The 16,806-nt window shown below is 46.6% G+C and overlaps 1 protein-coding gene across 4 annotated transcripts; it reads right to left on the bottom strand.

Moving 5' to 3' along the window:
- Positions 1-1,093: 1,093 nt before the first annotated feature.
- Positions 1,094-16,806, bottom strand: LOC107280750 (probable LRR receptor-like serine/threonine-protein kinase At3g47570). Of its 4 annotated transcripts, none has more exons than XM_066309415.1 (4): positions 16,209-16,806; positions 15,845-16,100; positions 15,378-15,688; positions 11,848-15,300 (listed from the first exon to the last, which is right to left on the bottom strand). In XM_066309415.1, the coding sequence occupies exon 4, from the start codon at positions 14,782-14,784 to the stop codon at positions 11,848-11,850; it is 2,937 nt and encodes a 978-aa protein (XP_066165512.1). In that variant the 5' UTR covers positions 14,785-15,300; positions 15,378-15,688; positions 15,845-16,100; positions 16,209-16,806. The 4 variants fall into 4 exon arrangements, with proteins under 4 accessions (XP_066165515.1, XP_066165514.1, XP_066165512.1 ...); XM_066309416.1 differs by having other exon boundaries at positions 15,845-15,955; XM_066309418.1 differs by lacking the exons at positions 11,848-15,300; positions 15,378-15,688; positions 15,845-16,100 and adding exons at positions 1,094-1,570; positions 1,661-4,512.

Genomic DNA, 16,806 nt, shown 5'->3' with positions numbered 1-16,806 from the left:
CACAGCGAAGTCCAGCGGGACCTCTCCAGTGCGATCTCATTCATCCGCTCAAAACTCCTCCCAACACCAGCGTGCTGCTTGTCGGCACACTCAGGAACAACCATGCCGCTATGGCAGCCCGTTGAACTTGTACTCCTTGTGCTCCTCGAATAACATCTCGTGCATATCAGATTAGTTCAGTGCATGCAAGCTAGAACCAATTAACATCTAGAAATAATAATCATGTGCAATATATTCAGATGTATGCGAGAAAAGACAACGTGCAGCTTAGACTCGTCAAAGAAATGGATCTCTAGCTGACCAGTTCGATCAACTCATTTGCAATGATTGTTCTTGCCAAGTTAAAAAGTGAAGTAACTAACAAAAGCTAAACGCACCGTCATGAAACAAACAATATATTCCCATACGTACTACAGTTCAGTTCAGAAAATATTATTTCGTTACCGAGTATGGTTATATCATCAAGAATAGTTAGCAATTCAGTTTACATGACCACAGTAAGCATTTTCTAGTTAACAATCCACCTACTATTTTCCATCGACCAAGATCTTCACTTGAAATAAATAGTCCCTTCATAGTATAAGACGTTTTGATATGTTTTTAAACAAACTTACTTAAGCTTAACTATGTCTAAGAAATATAGCAATATTAACAAACCAAATTAGTTTCATTAAATATATCTTTGATACTATGCTTGTTTTGTTATTGAAAATGTTACTATACTTCTCCATAAACTTAGTCAAATTTAAAAATGTTTGACTTAGAAAAAAACAAAATGTTTTATAATATGAAATAGAGAGGAAGTAATTGACTACACGAAATCATCCCATATGACATGCAGATTCTGCAGGAGCCGGTGAGCTGAAACCCAGCTCAATGTTGATGCCCTACTACATTCTGGGTCTTCCTCTGGAACCTGACTATTCAGCTTCTTACCAATGACCCAGATTCATCACATATTCACATTCTCATGGAAGCCACAGCATCTGCCAATTCTAATAGAACTTGATAATGATCACAGCTAACTGAATGTATTCCAACCTCAAATTCATGCCAAAAGAAAATAAATAATAATTTAGTGAACTTTGCCTCATGAACAGCCTTACTGTTCCTCCCAGAAAATGATATATATGAATTTAACTAATAAGGTCACATATGCTGCCTGGTTAAATGTTTCATGTCAGACTGCAATTACAAAAATTTTATCATAAACTGAAATCACCGAACTGCAGAAAAGTTTCTTTGACAGCACAAAGTTTTGCACAGACATCTTGCATTCCAGGTCTGTCTTTCGGAGATACCATGGAACATGACAGGCCAAGTGCAACTAACGGCTTAATACAGGCCTCAAACCATTCTGCTGGATACACTTGGTGCTCCTCGTGCATCATATAGGGATCTAGAATCTCTGCAACTCTATCTGGGAACATGGAGTCAATAAAGTTATGAATGCTAACTCCATCCGCAAATGTATCATCAGTTGGCTGCTTTCCTGTAAGCATCTCCAGAAGCAGCACTCCAAAACTATACACATCGCCTCCTGTTGAGATTTGACAGCCCATTCCATACTCTGTAAAAGTGAATAACTACATTGAATTACTACAGTTATATCAACAAAAAAAAAACATACTAGTTAAGAAGAGAGAGAAAAGGAACACACCTGGTGCAATGTACCCAATAGTTCCTCCTATATCAGCTAAGCTTTCCAGACTGACCAGATCTGGAAATAGAAACTTTGCTGACCCAAAATCACCTAGACGCGCGGTCATGTCATCGTCTAAGAGGATATTGCTCGGCTTCACATCACAATGGACCAAAGGGGGTGTTAGATGGTTGTGGATATAATCCAGAGCAGAAGCCACCTCAGTTGCTATGCATATTCTCTGACCTAAGCATAGCACTCTATCTTTGATTCCATAATGCTGCTCAGAGTACAACCATCTTTCAAGGCTACCATTAACCATGAACTTGAAGATTAGCGCTTTGAATTCATGGTTTTCTTTGTCCAATGTTGAACATAGGGTCAAAGGTCTCATTAGATTCCTATGGCGGGTGCTTCTTAGCACTTCACACTCAATAAAGTAACTCTCATATGCACCAGGCTGATTCAAGTTGAATACTTTGATAGCAACTAGGCTTTTGTCAGACTTAAACCTACCAACATAAACTGATCCAGTATGGGTTGAACTTATTGTATGGACTGAAGAAAACCAATTAGTAGCTTTAAGAATGTCACCATATGAGACCTTCTTCAGCGTCTCATTGTTGATTGGAGTTGTTGGCACTTCCCTTCTCTTTGGATTGGACGAACAAAGCATGTTGAGCATGCCACTGAATTGTCTGAGCACATCAGTGCACTGTCTATGCCCATAATTGAACCATGAGAACGAAATCATCCTTCTCTTCCATAGAGTGACAAGAGCGAAAATTAAGCATAGAGCTGAGAATAAAGCAATAGTAATGGAGGGAATAACTTTCAGTAGCAGTCGTTTATTGTTCTTCGTTTTAGCTGGTGAGCTGGGGCATATCGGCAAGTTCAATATGTGAATATTCGCACATAACCCTTTATTTCCTTCCAGGCTTACAGAATTTGGTCTTTGAAAGATACCACTGATGGGAATTGGCCCTTCAAAATAGTTGTATGATAAATTTAGGTGGGCTAGGCTGATAAAGTTCTCGAAGAACACAGGAACTTCACTGGATAAGTTGTTCTCAGAGAGATCAATTCGTTGAATGGCATGCAGTGAAGTTAATGCCGGTGGTATATTCCCAATGAGATTGTTGCCTTCCATGTTTAGGGACAAAAGAACAACACACTGGCCGAGTGAAGAAGGAATTTGGCCTGACAACTGGTTGTTGGAAAAATTTAGGAGGGCAAGATTGCTCAGAGTACCAACTTCTTGTGGTATTGAGCCTGAAAGTTTGTTGTTGGACAGATCCAAACCCAAGGAAAGAGAAGACATACTGACAAGTTCATCTGGTATGGATCCATCTAGGCTGTTCACTGATAAGTTTAGCATATTTAGCATTTTGCACTGCCCTATTCTTGCTGGTATTTTACCAGATAAATTATTATTATCGAGATAAAGCTTGCCAAGTTGAGAAAGATTACCAATTGTAGATGGGATTTGTCCAGACAATTTATTCATGGATAGATTCAGTATAAACAATTTCCTCAAGTTCCCAATAGTCAAGGGAATTTCTCCTGACAGCATGTTCGAGTTAATGTCGAGTAAAGTTAGATTAACGAGGTTCCCTAACTCATCTGGAATTCTTCCGGAAATTTGGTTGCCCCCAAATTTAAACCACTCAAAATTCGTTGAAAGGTTGCCAACTGATTTCGGCAGGCTACCATTCAGGTTATTCCCTTCCATCGACAATTGTAACAGTTGTGTACAATTTGTCAGAGCAGTAAAGAATGACCAGTCTTCAGCTTCTAGCCTGTTATTTCCTAGGAAAAGTTTATTCAAGTTTATCAAGGATCCTAATGCTGGTACAAGCCCACTTAGCAAATTGCTAGAGAGATCAAGCATTTGTAGGTTTGATGCATTGGCCAGGGAAGTTGGAATTGATCCATCAAACCTATTCAGAGACATGACCAACGATTTGAGATTTGGAAGTGTGTGACCAATGTCAGGAGGTATCTTTCCAATAAGACTGTTGTTTCCTATACCAAAAAATTCAAGCGACGACTTATTGTACAGTGTGACTGGGACAAACCCTGATAATCTGTTTCCACTCAGATCTAGCTTATTCAGGTTTGCGATTTGACTCAAGGATTCTGGAATTGGTCCTGATAAATTGTTTTGTCCTAGCAGTATGGAACTTAGAGATGAAATATTTGCTAGGGATACTGGTATTCTTCCAGAAAGCAAGTTTCCAGTAAGACCAAGAAATCGAAGAGTGGCCATCTTATGGGGAGGGGGAATTATGCCAGAAAAAGAATTCATTTGGAGATCAACAGTGTCGAAACTAGATTTCGGCAATAATAAAAGGGGGTGGCTATCAAGCTGGAAAAGTGTATGGGTTTGGAGACAAAAGATTTATACAGGTTCAGGCCTTCTTATAAAAGAAGTAATACCCTACTCCTGTCCGGGGATGAATCCGCCGAGTGTATTATTGATTGTATGATTTAGAGAAAATCAACATCTGCCCCTAGAGGCGCCCGGACCCCCCTTATATATGGGAAGGAGTCCGGGTTACAAAAGATAATCAATATCCCTAACGGAATACACAGATATAGATTAAATACAGCCGTAACCGACTAAGTCTCAAGGTGTTTCCTTGTTGTACAAGTTAAGAAACAAACCCGAGATACAAATAAGATATTCTATACATATTCGGTATCCTATATCCAGCCCAAATAGTATTGCCGTGTAGATATGGGATATCCATAATCTCCACAGTAGCCCCCGAGACCTTTGCAGTCAACCATCGTAGCCTTCTCAAAGATAGCAATCCGAGTGCTTCAGATTATTCATGCCAAGGCCCACCGAGTAGCGAAGACGAAGACTGTAAAGGGCGAAAAGATAAAGAATATGGTGCATCGAATAGATGCACCTAATTAGGTGTAGCCCCCAACTATGTGATTAGTTAACAAACTAAACATATAGTTGAGAACAATATAATAACACAATCATGCACTAGATGGCAAAAGCATATGCGGCGCCTAAAGAGGTATTCTAGCCGACTGCTTTTTAGCCATAATAAAAAGAATCCGAGTGGTTTACACTCGAAAAGGTTCACGAATGAACACACTGGACAGGCATCCGAATATAAAACTATAAAGATTACCCACCAAATATTATAAAAATTATGGTAACAAAAAAGACTAATAGCCTAGGCTATGTCAAGTTACCACAATAAAAATAGGTATATAACATACCAAGGAAATGACTATGATAAAAACAAGTCATTCCAAGCTAACCCAAACAGCTTTTGTAGCCTAAAAAAGCTTACAAAAACAGCATAACGCTTTTCTGCAGGGCACCTTTTAATTTGCATTGCAATAACTCCAAAGAATTATATGACCGCATAAAAAGGATTTTGTCAGCATTGGGCAACACTATTGTGTGCATAAATATTGCCAAAGCAAAATATGCCTAAGTCCCTAAGGAACACAATGGGCCACGCTGTTAAAAGTATTGGGCTGAGGTACTGTTCAGGCCTAGGCCCATTTGCACCTCCGATACCCTTAACAAAAAATCCGAGATCCAAGCGACGCTTCGTCTTCCCCGCCGGAACGCTCGCCATTTTCCCCACTCCTTGCTACAGTAAAGAGCTGCGCCGGCGAACTAGGGTTCATCAATCCGTCCAAATCCACCTTCGAAAAGTGATTAAAAATCCTCCCCGTGATCCACCGCCTCAATTCCTCACCTCTCCCAAGCCATCCATCTAATCAAATCAGCGCATTCGGGTAAAATCGATGGCGGAGGAGAAAGAAAGCTTTGAAGGCCAATGGGCGCCATCCGACGTAACGGAAGAGAACTTGAAGGAGATGGTGGCGCACGGCGTTCTCCCAGCCAAGGAGATCATCGGGTGGCGGCCAGCGTGCGGTGAGGCTTTTCCGACCCCTGATACACATGAGATCGTAGTCTTCTCGCATTTCTTCTATGGCGGTTTCGCTCTTCCGACCTCGAAATTTTTCCGCGGGATCTTAAACTTCTATGGAATCAGCTTGCATCACCTAAACCCAAATTCCATAGTGCATATCGCCAATTTCGTCCATGTTTGTGAAGCCTTTTTGGGAATCAAGCCTCACTTTGCCCTGTTTCGCCGAATCTTCTTCCTCAAACCCCAACCGAACAAGAGCAAACCGTGCGTAGTCGGGGGGGCAGGATTCCAGCTAAGGGGAACTCTGAGCCAAAAATATTTCTCTATGCCCTTCAAGACTTCAAACAAAGGGTGGCATGCAAACTGGTTCTACATTCAGAATCCTGAGCCTGCTCTTCCCGGGTACTCTTGTCTTCCTCCGGTGTACCAAGATACCTGGAACTCCCTTCCAATCGGAGATGAAGCAGTCCAAGCCTTGGAGTTGATGGACCGCATGTTAAAACTCAAAGAACAAGGCTTGCAAGGAGAGCAGATTACTCGGCATTTCATCAAATGCCGACTGGCGCCAATTAAAGAAAGATCCCGTACAGCTTTTGAGTTCGACGGCAAGCATGATCCTAATCGTGAAGAACCTGACTCTCTGGATTTCAAAATCATGAAGGAGAGAATGTATAAAATCTTCTCAAATGCCATTGTCGTTAGCTACTCACACCAGCTGCCAGTTGTGCCATATAATGCATTCAATCCGCCTCCGCAGGTATGTATCTGAAATCTTCAACTTATGACCAAAATAGTATCTTGTTTTCATGTTGAATTAACTAACCATGGAGGCATCTTATTCAGGAATATGTATTGATGAAATCCGATCCCCCAATTGCTCAGCGACGATCTCCTCGCCAGCACACCATTCAGGGAAGTGGAGGGCCGACAATCAGGTCAGACCCACAACCTCAAACCTCCAAACCGGCTGGGCAGACAGGTCCTCGCAAGAGAAAGCTGGTGCTTAATGACGATGAGGGCGATGACAGCAACAAATCTGGGGACAAGGGCACGCCCAACAAACTCCCGAAGCATACCATGCCCAGGAAAAAACTGGCTGGCCGTCAAATGCCAAAGATTAGAACGTCTTCCAGGTATAAACCTCTCGATACCATTTTGTTTCGGCATGCTTCCCTTATAGAAATTATGCTAAATATCGAAAGGGCACTTTGCAGGAAACCGTCCGATATAGATCCAACCGGAAAAGATCCTGATCCGGCTGTGACAGAACAAAATATATCCAAGGACGCTGAGCCGACTGCTGAAAGCCAGCCGACTGCCGAAAGCCAGCCGACTGGCGCCCATGCTTCGGATGACAAGGCCAATCCGAGTGACCAGCCGTCGACTGGAAACCAGTCGGCAACAACTGAAACTGCAACAACCCGAGAGCCCCCAACTGGAAACCAGTCGGATGTAGGTCCTGATCAAGAAATCCCTGAAGTTGAAGCGCAAGCGACATCTTCTCAAGGACCAGAGGCTGGAAATGACTCGGTGGTTGGCTCTCCAGATAAAGAACAAGGATCATCTCGCGCTCAGCCAGGCACATCCTCAGGTAACTCATCTTCTCAAGTGATATCGTTCTGAATAACTCCAGCTTGCTCGTCTAATGTCTTGGAAATACATCAGGAACACTAGGCGATGACGAAGAAACAATTCCTCGCATAAAGGCGGCTGATGACTCCCGTCCCCCTATCTTACTCAAATGGTGGGACGAGAACTCGCAAGTCGCCGGCATCGTTATAAATCGTCAAAAAGAAGATGAGGAAGTGTGCCAGCTGAAGAAAGCACTTGGAGAAGCCACTCGCATTGTGAATGTAAATCTTCCGGGTGACTACCTTTAATAACTTTGTTCTCTCTTTAGCAGAACTGAACCATGATCCATCATGCAGAGAATCCATCTTCGCAATGAGGCCAAGACTACAACTTTGGAAAAGCTGGTTCCTCATTTGGGAACTCTAGAAGCAGTTAGGGACCAGCTGCATGAGGCCAAGGAGTGCGCCAAAAAGACAGAGAAGGAGTTAAGGGATCGAATTGCCCAGCTCCAAGATTCAAACTTCGAGCTAAGTGGTTCATCAAAAGGTAATCATCCAGATCTGTTCCATTGATTTATGCTGTCATAATTGTATCCTCAAACACTTGGATTTCAAACAGCGCAAGCCACCAGAATGGCTCAGATGGAGAAACAGATTGAAGCCTTGAAAAAAGACAAGGTAGAACTGGCTGCGGAAAGGGACTCAGCCTTGAAGGAGGTTGAAGGTACTGACAACTGACAATTTGAACTGTCCTCTCTTTAATGCAGCAGATTCTTATTATAAATGTATTTTGTAGACCGTAAAATCAAATCTCAAGCTCAGTTTGATGTCCTGGTTGGTAAGATCAAGAAGCTTGAAGGAGCAAGAGACGAAGTCGCCAATGTCGCTACACCACTCGTCCAAGCTATGTTCCTTAATAACAGTGGTCCGAGTGCACTTGACGCAACCGAAATCTTTGACAAGCTAAGAGTTGCACCGGATGTATACTTCAAGAACATCAAAAAAGCTGGAAGCATGGGAGCTAGCATGGCATTAGCGATGACCAAATCCTTGTACCCGAGAATTGAAATCGACACCATTGATGGATTTGCAGATGGGACAAGCGAAGAAGCTGCTCTTGATCTTATCAACAATGCTCAAAGTGCGGCTGACAAGATTGCAAGTGATGTTGTAGAGCAATTCCGCAACAACGACCTTCAGCCGAGCAATAATAACTCTGATGATGAAAGGACTGATTCTGACTGAGTGTAAATGTAACGAATGGAGGTTTAATTTGTACTATACTGGTGTATTTATGCTGTGCTTGATAGTTCTAGCCAAGTCTTTGATTTCTTAAAAGTTTTTATCAAGCTTTGTTGAGCCTAAAACCCAAATAAGCTATTAAAAACTTTCAGTCCTCGCAAACTAAGTAGAAAAAACCAAACAAGGCAATGATAGACCAAGTAAGCAAATTAAATTGATAAAAAATCACACTCCATTATTATGATGATAGCCCCCGACTGACAACTTCAAGAAGAAAACTTGATGTTGACAGTCAAGATAGGGAAGTACAAAGATAAACTTAAGCGTAGAAACGACGAAGATGCTCAATGTTCCAAGAGTTGTCGACAAGAGTACCGTCTTCGCGCTTGAGTCGATAAGAACCTGGCCGGGTGACTTCAGAGATAATAAATGGCCCTTCCCATAGAGGAGATAACTTGTGCCGATCTCGTGTAGTTTGAATTTTCCTCAGAACCAGGTCACCGACTAAAAAGGCACGAGATCGAACATTGCGATTATGATAGCGCCGCAACCCTTGTAAATATCGAGCCGACCGAATCAAAGCTGCTTCGCGGGCTTCTTCCAATCGGTGCAAGTCATCCACTCGGTCCTCTTCGTAGCGTTCTTCACGGAAATTTCGAAAGCGCAAAGACTCGAATTCAACTTCACTCGGCAACATTGCTTCTGCCCCATAGACAAGGAAAAAAGGTGACTGGCCTGTGGCCCGACTGGGTGTAGTTCGCAAAGACCAAAGTACTGATGGCAGCTGCTGCACCCATTTGCCGGCATAGGGTTTTAGCCGGTCAAAAACACGCGCTTTAATCCCTTGAAGTATCATGCCATTGGCTCGCTCCACCTGTCCATTACTCATGGGGTGTGCCACTGAAGCGTAGCAAATCTTAATTCCAAAGTCTTCACAAAAGTCTTTAAAAACTCCGCCAGTGAATTGTGTGCCATTATCGGTGATGATCCGATTGGGCACTCCAAATCTATGCACAATGCTGATGAAGAAGTCTCGAGCATTGTCCGCTGTGATTGTGACAACCGGTTTAGCTTCGATCCACTTGGAGAATTTATCAATGGCCACAAAGAGATGCGTGTAACCACCGACTGCCTTTTTAAACGGCCCAACCATGTCGAGCCCCCAAACCGCAAACGGCCAAGACAGCGGGATTGTTTGCAACTCTTGAGCTGGTAGATGAATTTGTCTGGCGAAAAATTGGCAACCTTCGCACGTGCGCACAATTTTGTCGGCGTCGGACACTGCAGTAGGCCAGAAAAAACCCTGCCGGTAAGCTTTGCCGACAATGGTGCGTGCAGCAGCATGGTTTCCGCATATCCCAGAATGTATGTCTTTTAGCAATTGTCTCCCTTCCTCTAAAGATACGCAGCGTTGCAGAATTCCTGAAGGGCTTTTCTTGTATAACTCAGCTTCATGCAAAACATAAAGTTTGCTCCGCCTTGAAATCCGCTCGGCTTCATCTTTGTCTTGGGGGAGTTCTTGAGAAGTCAAAAATCGTATGAGGGACTCTCGCCAGTCGGCTTCAACCATAGCTACGTCATGAGTGCCCGCAACTTGAGTAGCATCCTTGTGAGGTACTGTCGGCGAGTAGAGGTGTTCGACGAAAACATCAGAGGGCGCCGCCTCACGCTTGGATCCAAAGTTTGCAAGTCTGTCGGCGGCTTCATTATTGTGTCGAAGAACGTGGCTGAGCTCGAGTCCATCAAACTTGTCTTCCAATTTGCGTACCTCTTGTCGATATGCCATCATGTTGTCATCAAGGCAGGACCACTCTTTCATAACTTGGTTAACAACCAGCTGTGAATCGCCTCGAACTATTAAATGCTTTATCCCTAGGGAAATTGCAATCCGTAGCCCATGAAGGAGGGCTTCATACTCGGCGACGTTGTGGGACGCCGAAAAATGTATCCAAAGCACATAGCTCAATCTTTCTCCAGTTGGGGAAATCAAAACCACTCCTGCTCCAGTGCCCGAAAGTCGTTTGGATCCGTCAAAATGCATGGTCCAGTGCTCCATGTTCTCCGCGGGGGTATCCTCCTGGCACTCGGTCCATTCGGCGACAAAATCAGCTAACGCTTGGGACTTGATTGAAATTCGGGGCTTGAATGATATGTCCAAAGACATCAACTCCAAAGCCCACTTAGCAATACGTCCGTTTGCTTCGCGGTTGTGCAGTATATCACCGAGTGGAAATGATGTAACCACCGTTACCGAGTGACCTTGAAAGTAGTGAGATAGCTTCCTGGTAGTAATTAGAATACCATATAACAGCTTCTGAACCTGAGGGTACCTCGTTTTGGAGTCGGCTAGGACCTCGCTGACAAAATAAATCGGCCGCTGGACTTTTTGGACATGGCCTTCTTCCTCGCGCTCAACGACCAAGACTGTGCTCACAACCTGGGAGGTGGCTGATACATACAGCAACAACGGCTCCTGCGGGTGTGGTGAGGCTAAGACTGGTGGCTCGGTGAGGAGTTTCTTGAAATCTTCGAAGGCCTTCTGTGCTTCGGGTCCCCACTGGAAGTTATCTGTTTTCTTCAGTAGCTTGAAGAAGGGCATCCCCCGCTCGCCAAGTCTTGAAACAAATCGGCTGAGCGCCGCCATGCATCCAGTCAGCTTCTGAACATCTTTCTGGGTACTTGGCGGTTTCATGTTGAGGATAGCAGTAACTTTCTCCGGGTTGGCTTGGATGCCCCTATGAGACACCATAAAGCCAAGCAGCTTCCCTGACGGTACTCCGAAGGTGCACTTTTCAGGGTTCAATTTCATCCTGAAAGCACGGATGCTCGCAAAGGTTTCTTCTAGATCCGAGATCAAATCATCCTTTTGCTTGGTCTTGACGACTACATCATCCACATAGGCTTCAACGTTGCGGCCGATCTGGGTTGAGAAGCATCTTTGGATCATACGTTGATAAGTTGCTCCTGCATTTTTTAGTCCGAACGGCATGGTGACGTAGCAGTATGCCCCAAAGGGCGTGATGAATGAAGTCTTCAAGCAGTCGGATTCCTTCAGTCGGATCTGATGATACCCCGAGTAGCAATCCAAAAAACTGAGAAGCTCACAGCCGGCGGTCGAGTCGACTACCTGGTCAATGCGAGGCAACCCAAAAGGATCTTTAGGACAGGACTTGTTGAGGTCAGTATAATCGACACACATGCGCCATTGCCCTGTTTTCTTCCGAACTAGAACCGGGTTTGCCAGCCAGTCGGGATGAAGGACTTCTTTGATGAAGCCTGCTGCTAACAGCTTGGTTAATTCCTCCTTGATCGCGTCCTTCCTGTCTTGTGCGAATCGGCGGAGTCGTTGTTTGATAGGCTTGGCATCTTCTTTGACATGTAAGGAGTGCTCAATCACCTCTCTAGGGATACCGGGCATATCCGAAGGTTTCCACGCAAAGATATCTTTATTATTCTGAAGAAAGGTGATGAGCGCGCTTTCCTATTTACAATCTAACTCGGCGCCTATTACAGCGGTTTTAGCAGGATCAGAGGGATCTAGGGGAATCTTTTTAGTCTTGGCTTCGCTTTCTCCACTTTTTGAAGTCTTGGTGGCAGGTATTTCTCCTTCGCTCGCCGTGGCTGCAGCCAGTCGGATATCCTCTCGGGCAGACGCCATTTCGCGAGTTTGGGCCATGTCGCAACTCTCCTTGTCGCATGTGACGGCTTGCTTGATGTCGCTCCGTAGGGATAGGACTCCACGGGGACCAGGCATCTTCATCATCATGTAAGTGTAGTGCGGGACGGCCATGAACTTGGCTAACGCCGGGCGTCCGAGTATGGCATGGTATGCTGTCTCGAAATCGGCGACTTCAAAGCTGATATTCTCTGTGCGGAAATTTTCCCGAGTGCCAAAAGTGACTGGGAGGGTGATCTGGCCGAGTGGAGTTGCGGATAATCCTGGAATTACTCCGTGAAAAGGCGCATTGCTTGGTTTTAGCTCGGAGCGAGGAATCTGCATATCATCCAAGGTCTTGGCGAAGAGGATATTGAGTGCACTGCCACCATCAATGAGGGTTCTGCGAAGCTTGACATTACGGACCACTGGGTCTAGTACCAGGGGGTACCGCCCCGGGTGGACCACTCGGTCAGGATGATCCGAGCGGTCAAACTTGATTGCAATCTCTGACCATCGAAGATACTGGGGCGTGTCGGGCTGAACAGCATTGATCTCCCGTTCAGTCAACTTCTGCTTCCGTTTAGACTCATAAGCCAGGGGGCCGCCAAAGATATGGTTGAGCTCCTTGCGGTGATCTTGAAAACCTGCCGGGGTGTCACCGTCGTCCTTCTTCCTTGACGTGCTTTGTTCTTCGTCAGAATTCTTCCGTGCAGTCTTGGTGTATTGATCCGCGAATTGCTTGTAGATGAAACAATCTTTGGCCACGTGGTTGGAGTTAGGATGGTGCGGGCATTGGGAGTTCATGATCTTGTCGAACGTGTTGACGCGCGAACGCTGTCGAGAAGAGTGACTGGCGGTTGCAACGAGTTCCGCAGGCTTACGCTTGCGGTCCTTATGATTGTTACTTCCACCTCCTCCCGTAGCCGGCGTACCCTTGTTTTGCTTCCAACTCGGACCCGACTGCTTTGATGCGGTGACAGCGTCTTCAGCTTTGGCGTACTCGTTGGCTTTTTCAAACATGAGCTTGACTGTCCTGGGAGGCTTGCGCCCGAACTTGCCGACCAATTCTTCGTGGCGAATCCCTTTGGTGAATGCGGCGATGATGACGTCGTCGGTGATGTCGGAGATCTTGTTACGTTGTTCAGAAAATCGCCGGATGTAATCTCGAAGGGATTCTCCGGACTTCTGAATGACGTTGTAAAGATCATATTGTGTGCCGGGACGCTCGAAGGTGCCTTGGAAGTTGGCGATGAAGTGGTCGCGTAGTTCGGCCCAAGATCCAATTGTACCACGGGGCAATCCATGGAGCCAAGATCGGGCGGAATCCGCTAAAGCCACTGGTAAATAGTTCGCCATGGCCTTGTTGTCTCCTCCTGCTGCGCGGATTGCGAGACCGTAGACGGTAAGCCACGATTCGGGATTAGTGGTGCCGTCATACTTCTCTATTCCAGTCGGTTTGAAGCCGGCTGGCCAATCCACTCGACGCAGGTCGTCGGTGAAGGCTGCAACTCCGTCAAGGTCGTCGTCGCGGCGGTCCGGCGAGTGATGGTAGCCTCGAGCTGCTCGGCGCTGTATGATTGTGTCGCGAAGATCGATGGGGCGGCGACGAGGTGGTGAGCGAGGCCGTTCCACTCGGCGCTCCCTATGAAGGTCGGGAGGTGAGTGAACAGACCGCTCGTCGTGACCCCTGCTCCTGCGGTTGGATCCTGCGCCGGTGATGCTGAGGCTTGGATGACGGTAGTCATGAGATCGGAAGTGGGGAACTCGGCTGCCAGTCGGCGTGTGGACGCTTTCGGAGTTAACTGGGACCGAGGCCGCAATCATGGTCTTCGTCTGGTTCAAGATGTTGACGACGTGGTCGGATCGATTGAGCTCGTTTTGGTTGAGTAGGGTGTCGAGAAGGGTGATCGCGGCAACCGCATTCTGTTGAGGGGTGCGGAAAACCGGTGTCCCTTCGACATCTTGTTGGCCGATGAGATCACGCGCTCGGCGCCCTGCTTCCAAAGCTCGCTGACGTCGATCCTCAGCCTCCTTCGCGGTCCGCTCACGGTCCTGCTGCTCACGCCGTAGCCGTTCTTGTTCTTGTGCCTGATGCTCCTCCTCCAGTCGGCGACGTTCTTCGGTCTCCCGGGCTTGGCGTTGCTCCTCCGTCTCATTATTGGCCATGAAAACGCCAAAGTAGAGAGGGGTATAGTTGTCATCTAGGCTTCCGTCAAAGTCGTCGAAGTCGTTGAAGTCGTTGTAGCGAGAACTAAATTCGTCGTACTCCACGATGTCAGTAGGACGTGAGTCGACGGTGGGAGAGCTGTTGTAGTCATCTAGCTGGTCCGTCGAAACCGTGCCGAGTGGTTGGAGGATGACGCCGACTTCCCTGAAGCTAGGCGAAATCGGTGTTAAGGCCGACTTCCGCCTAGGCCTACGGGATGAAGACGCTGTCGTGGTGGAGACGGCCGCTAAATCGTCGGGGAGCTTCATCAGGACTGGTGGGTAAGCCCCATCATCTTGATCTGGTGTCGTTGGAGAAGATGCGATCCCGGCCGAGTGGTTTGAAGCCGACTCGGTTGAGATGGTCTTGAAGTAGCTTTCAGCCGCGTTCGGGAATCCGAACGGGACCGAAATCCGGTTCTCTCCTGACTGGTTTGACTCCGAGTCTAGGAGAGAGATCTTGCCGAAGTTGTTGGTGATGAAGTCGAGGCTGCCGAACCGAAACGTCTGCCCGGGTGGGAAGACGAGGTCGTCGATGCCGGAGACGGAACCCATTGCACTGATCGGCGAAAAGCTTGACGCTACCCCTACCTGGCGCGCCAACTGTCGAAACTAGATTTCGGCAATAATAAAAGGGGGTGGCTATCAAGCTGGAAAAGTGTATGGGTTTGGAGACAAAAGATTTATACAGGTTCAGGCCTTCTTATAAAAGAAGTAATACCCTACTCCTGTCCGGGGATGAATCCGCCGAGTGTATTATTGATTGTATGATTTAGAGAAAATCAACATCTGCCCCTAGAGGCGCCCGGACCCCCCTTATATATGGGAAGGAGTCCGGGTTACAAAAGATAATCAATATCCCTAACGGAATACACAGATATAGATTAAATACAGCCGTAACCGACTAAGTCTCAAGGTGTTTCCTTGTTGTACAAGTTAAGAAACAAACCCGAGATACAAATAAGATATTCTATACATATTCGGTATCCTATATCCAGCCCAAATAGTATTGCCGTGTAGATATTCGTGGATGACAAGTTTGGATGAGCCATTGAACAAACTAGCAGGGATCTGTCCAGATAGGAAGTTACGCGAAAGATTTAGCTCAATGAGTGATAAACTTCTTGCTAAGGATTCAGGGATGGTACCTTCAAGATTGTTTCTGTCAAGAACCAGAGTTTGCAACGAGGTGAGGTTGCCCATGCAAGCTGGCAGAACTCCACTGAGCTTCATGGAGGTAAGGTTTATGGAGACAACATGAGCTGGAGATGTCCTGCCACATGTGACCCCATTCCATCTGCAGAAGTGTAGCGATATGTTCCATGAGCTGAAAGCACCGGTGGGGTCGTTGGTTATGCTTTGCTTGAAGCAGAGTAGAGCTTGTAAATCGGTCTCTGATCTGTTGCTGGGCTGTGCTGATGAGGGTGTTATTGTGTTGCAGGATAGAAAGATGAGGAGGCTGCAGAGAAGAAATGATGCAGGATGAGAAGCAGCAGGGGGAGATTTGGCTCCAAGAACTGATGGAAACATATCTCTTCTAAGATGGAGTTCTTGTTTTTCTTTTCTAGTGAGGACTGTTTGTGATATTATATAGCCTTGGAATGTGCAGGCTTACTTGACTTCAGTTGCCACTTGAGCTCGCTACTGCAGGTGAGAAATTCTCTAATGGAGTCCCTTTTTTTTCTTGTGAGAACTTCTTATGGTGATATCATATAAGCCTTGGAAACTGCAGAGTTGAGACTTGTTGACTTCAGTTGTTGTTTGAACAAGTCTAGTGCATGTGAATAAAGAAAACGTGTCCATATTCATTAGTCTTTCTCCTGGGCGTGCAATTGACACCGACACGGTTTCTCTTCCGGTCTTCCATGCGACTAACAAGCGACCAATCTCAATCATTCACCCGAATTTGTATCAAATAGAGTAGTAATTGAAATTCAAATTTTGCAATGTGCTCGAATGCCAAAATCTCGATTGCTCACCTCGTCGGCGCCAGCCTCCAGTTCGTCGCGGACGCCGCACGCAGCCGCCCTGGTCGCCGCACCACCAGCCTCCCGCCTGCCCTCCTGGCATCCTCCACCCACGCGCCTCCCTTCCCTGCCGCTGCCGGTCACGGCGGATGAGACACCCCCGCGCCGCCAGACATCTCTCCGCGCTTCTCCCAAGCCAGCGCCGCCCTACGGAGCCGCAACGCCGCCAGCCGCCGCCCGCGCCCAGCCGGCATGGTGCCTGCTGCTTCAATCGCCCAGCGAGAGCTTAATCTTAAAACGCATACCTGATTCAATCGCCAGTCTGCAGCGGCGGACGACAGAGGCAAAAGCTCACCGCAGGAATTCCCGCGGCGGCGGCGGCGCAGTGAGGTTTAACCAAATCAACCAAATTGCATTTAGGATTTGATGAGCTGAGATAGAAACTGGTTCGATTTATGGACGGATTAACTAGGAAGCGACGAGGGGAGAAGAGGAGGTTGTCAATGCCGCAAGACGCAGAACCGCTGCGCCGCCCGTCGACCGAGCGGCGAAACAGCAAGGGGCGGCGGCCGGCGGGTAGCTCTAATCCGCGAGCATCCGTTGATTTCTT

The sequence above is a fragment of the Oryza sativa genome, chromosome 4, assembly GCF_034140825.1.
Source record: "Oryza sativa Japonica Group chromosome 4, ASM3414082v1".
Classification (NCBI taxonomy): domain Eukaryota; kingdom Viridiplantae; phylum Streptophyta; class Magnoliopsida; order Poales; family Poaceae; genus Oryza; species Oryza sativa.
This window is presented reverse-complemented; position numbering and strand designations above follow the sequence as displayed.

What these genes read in the sequence shown, in the direction of transcription:
- LOC107280750 (XM_066309415.1), bottom strand. Translation starts at nt 14,784, where the DNA reads ATGGGTTCCGTCTCCGGCATCGACGACCTCGTCTTCCCACCCGGGCAG.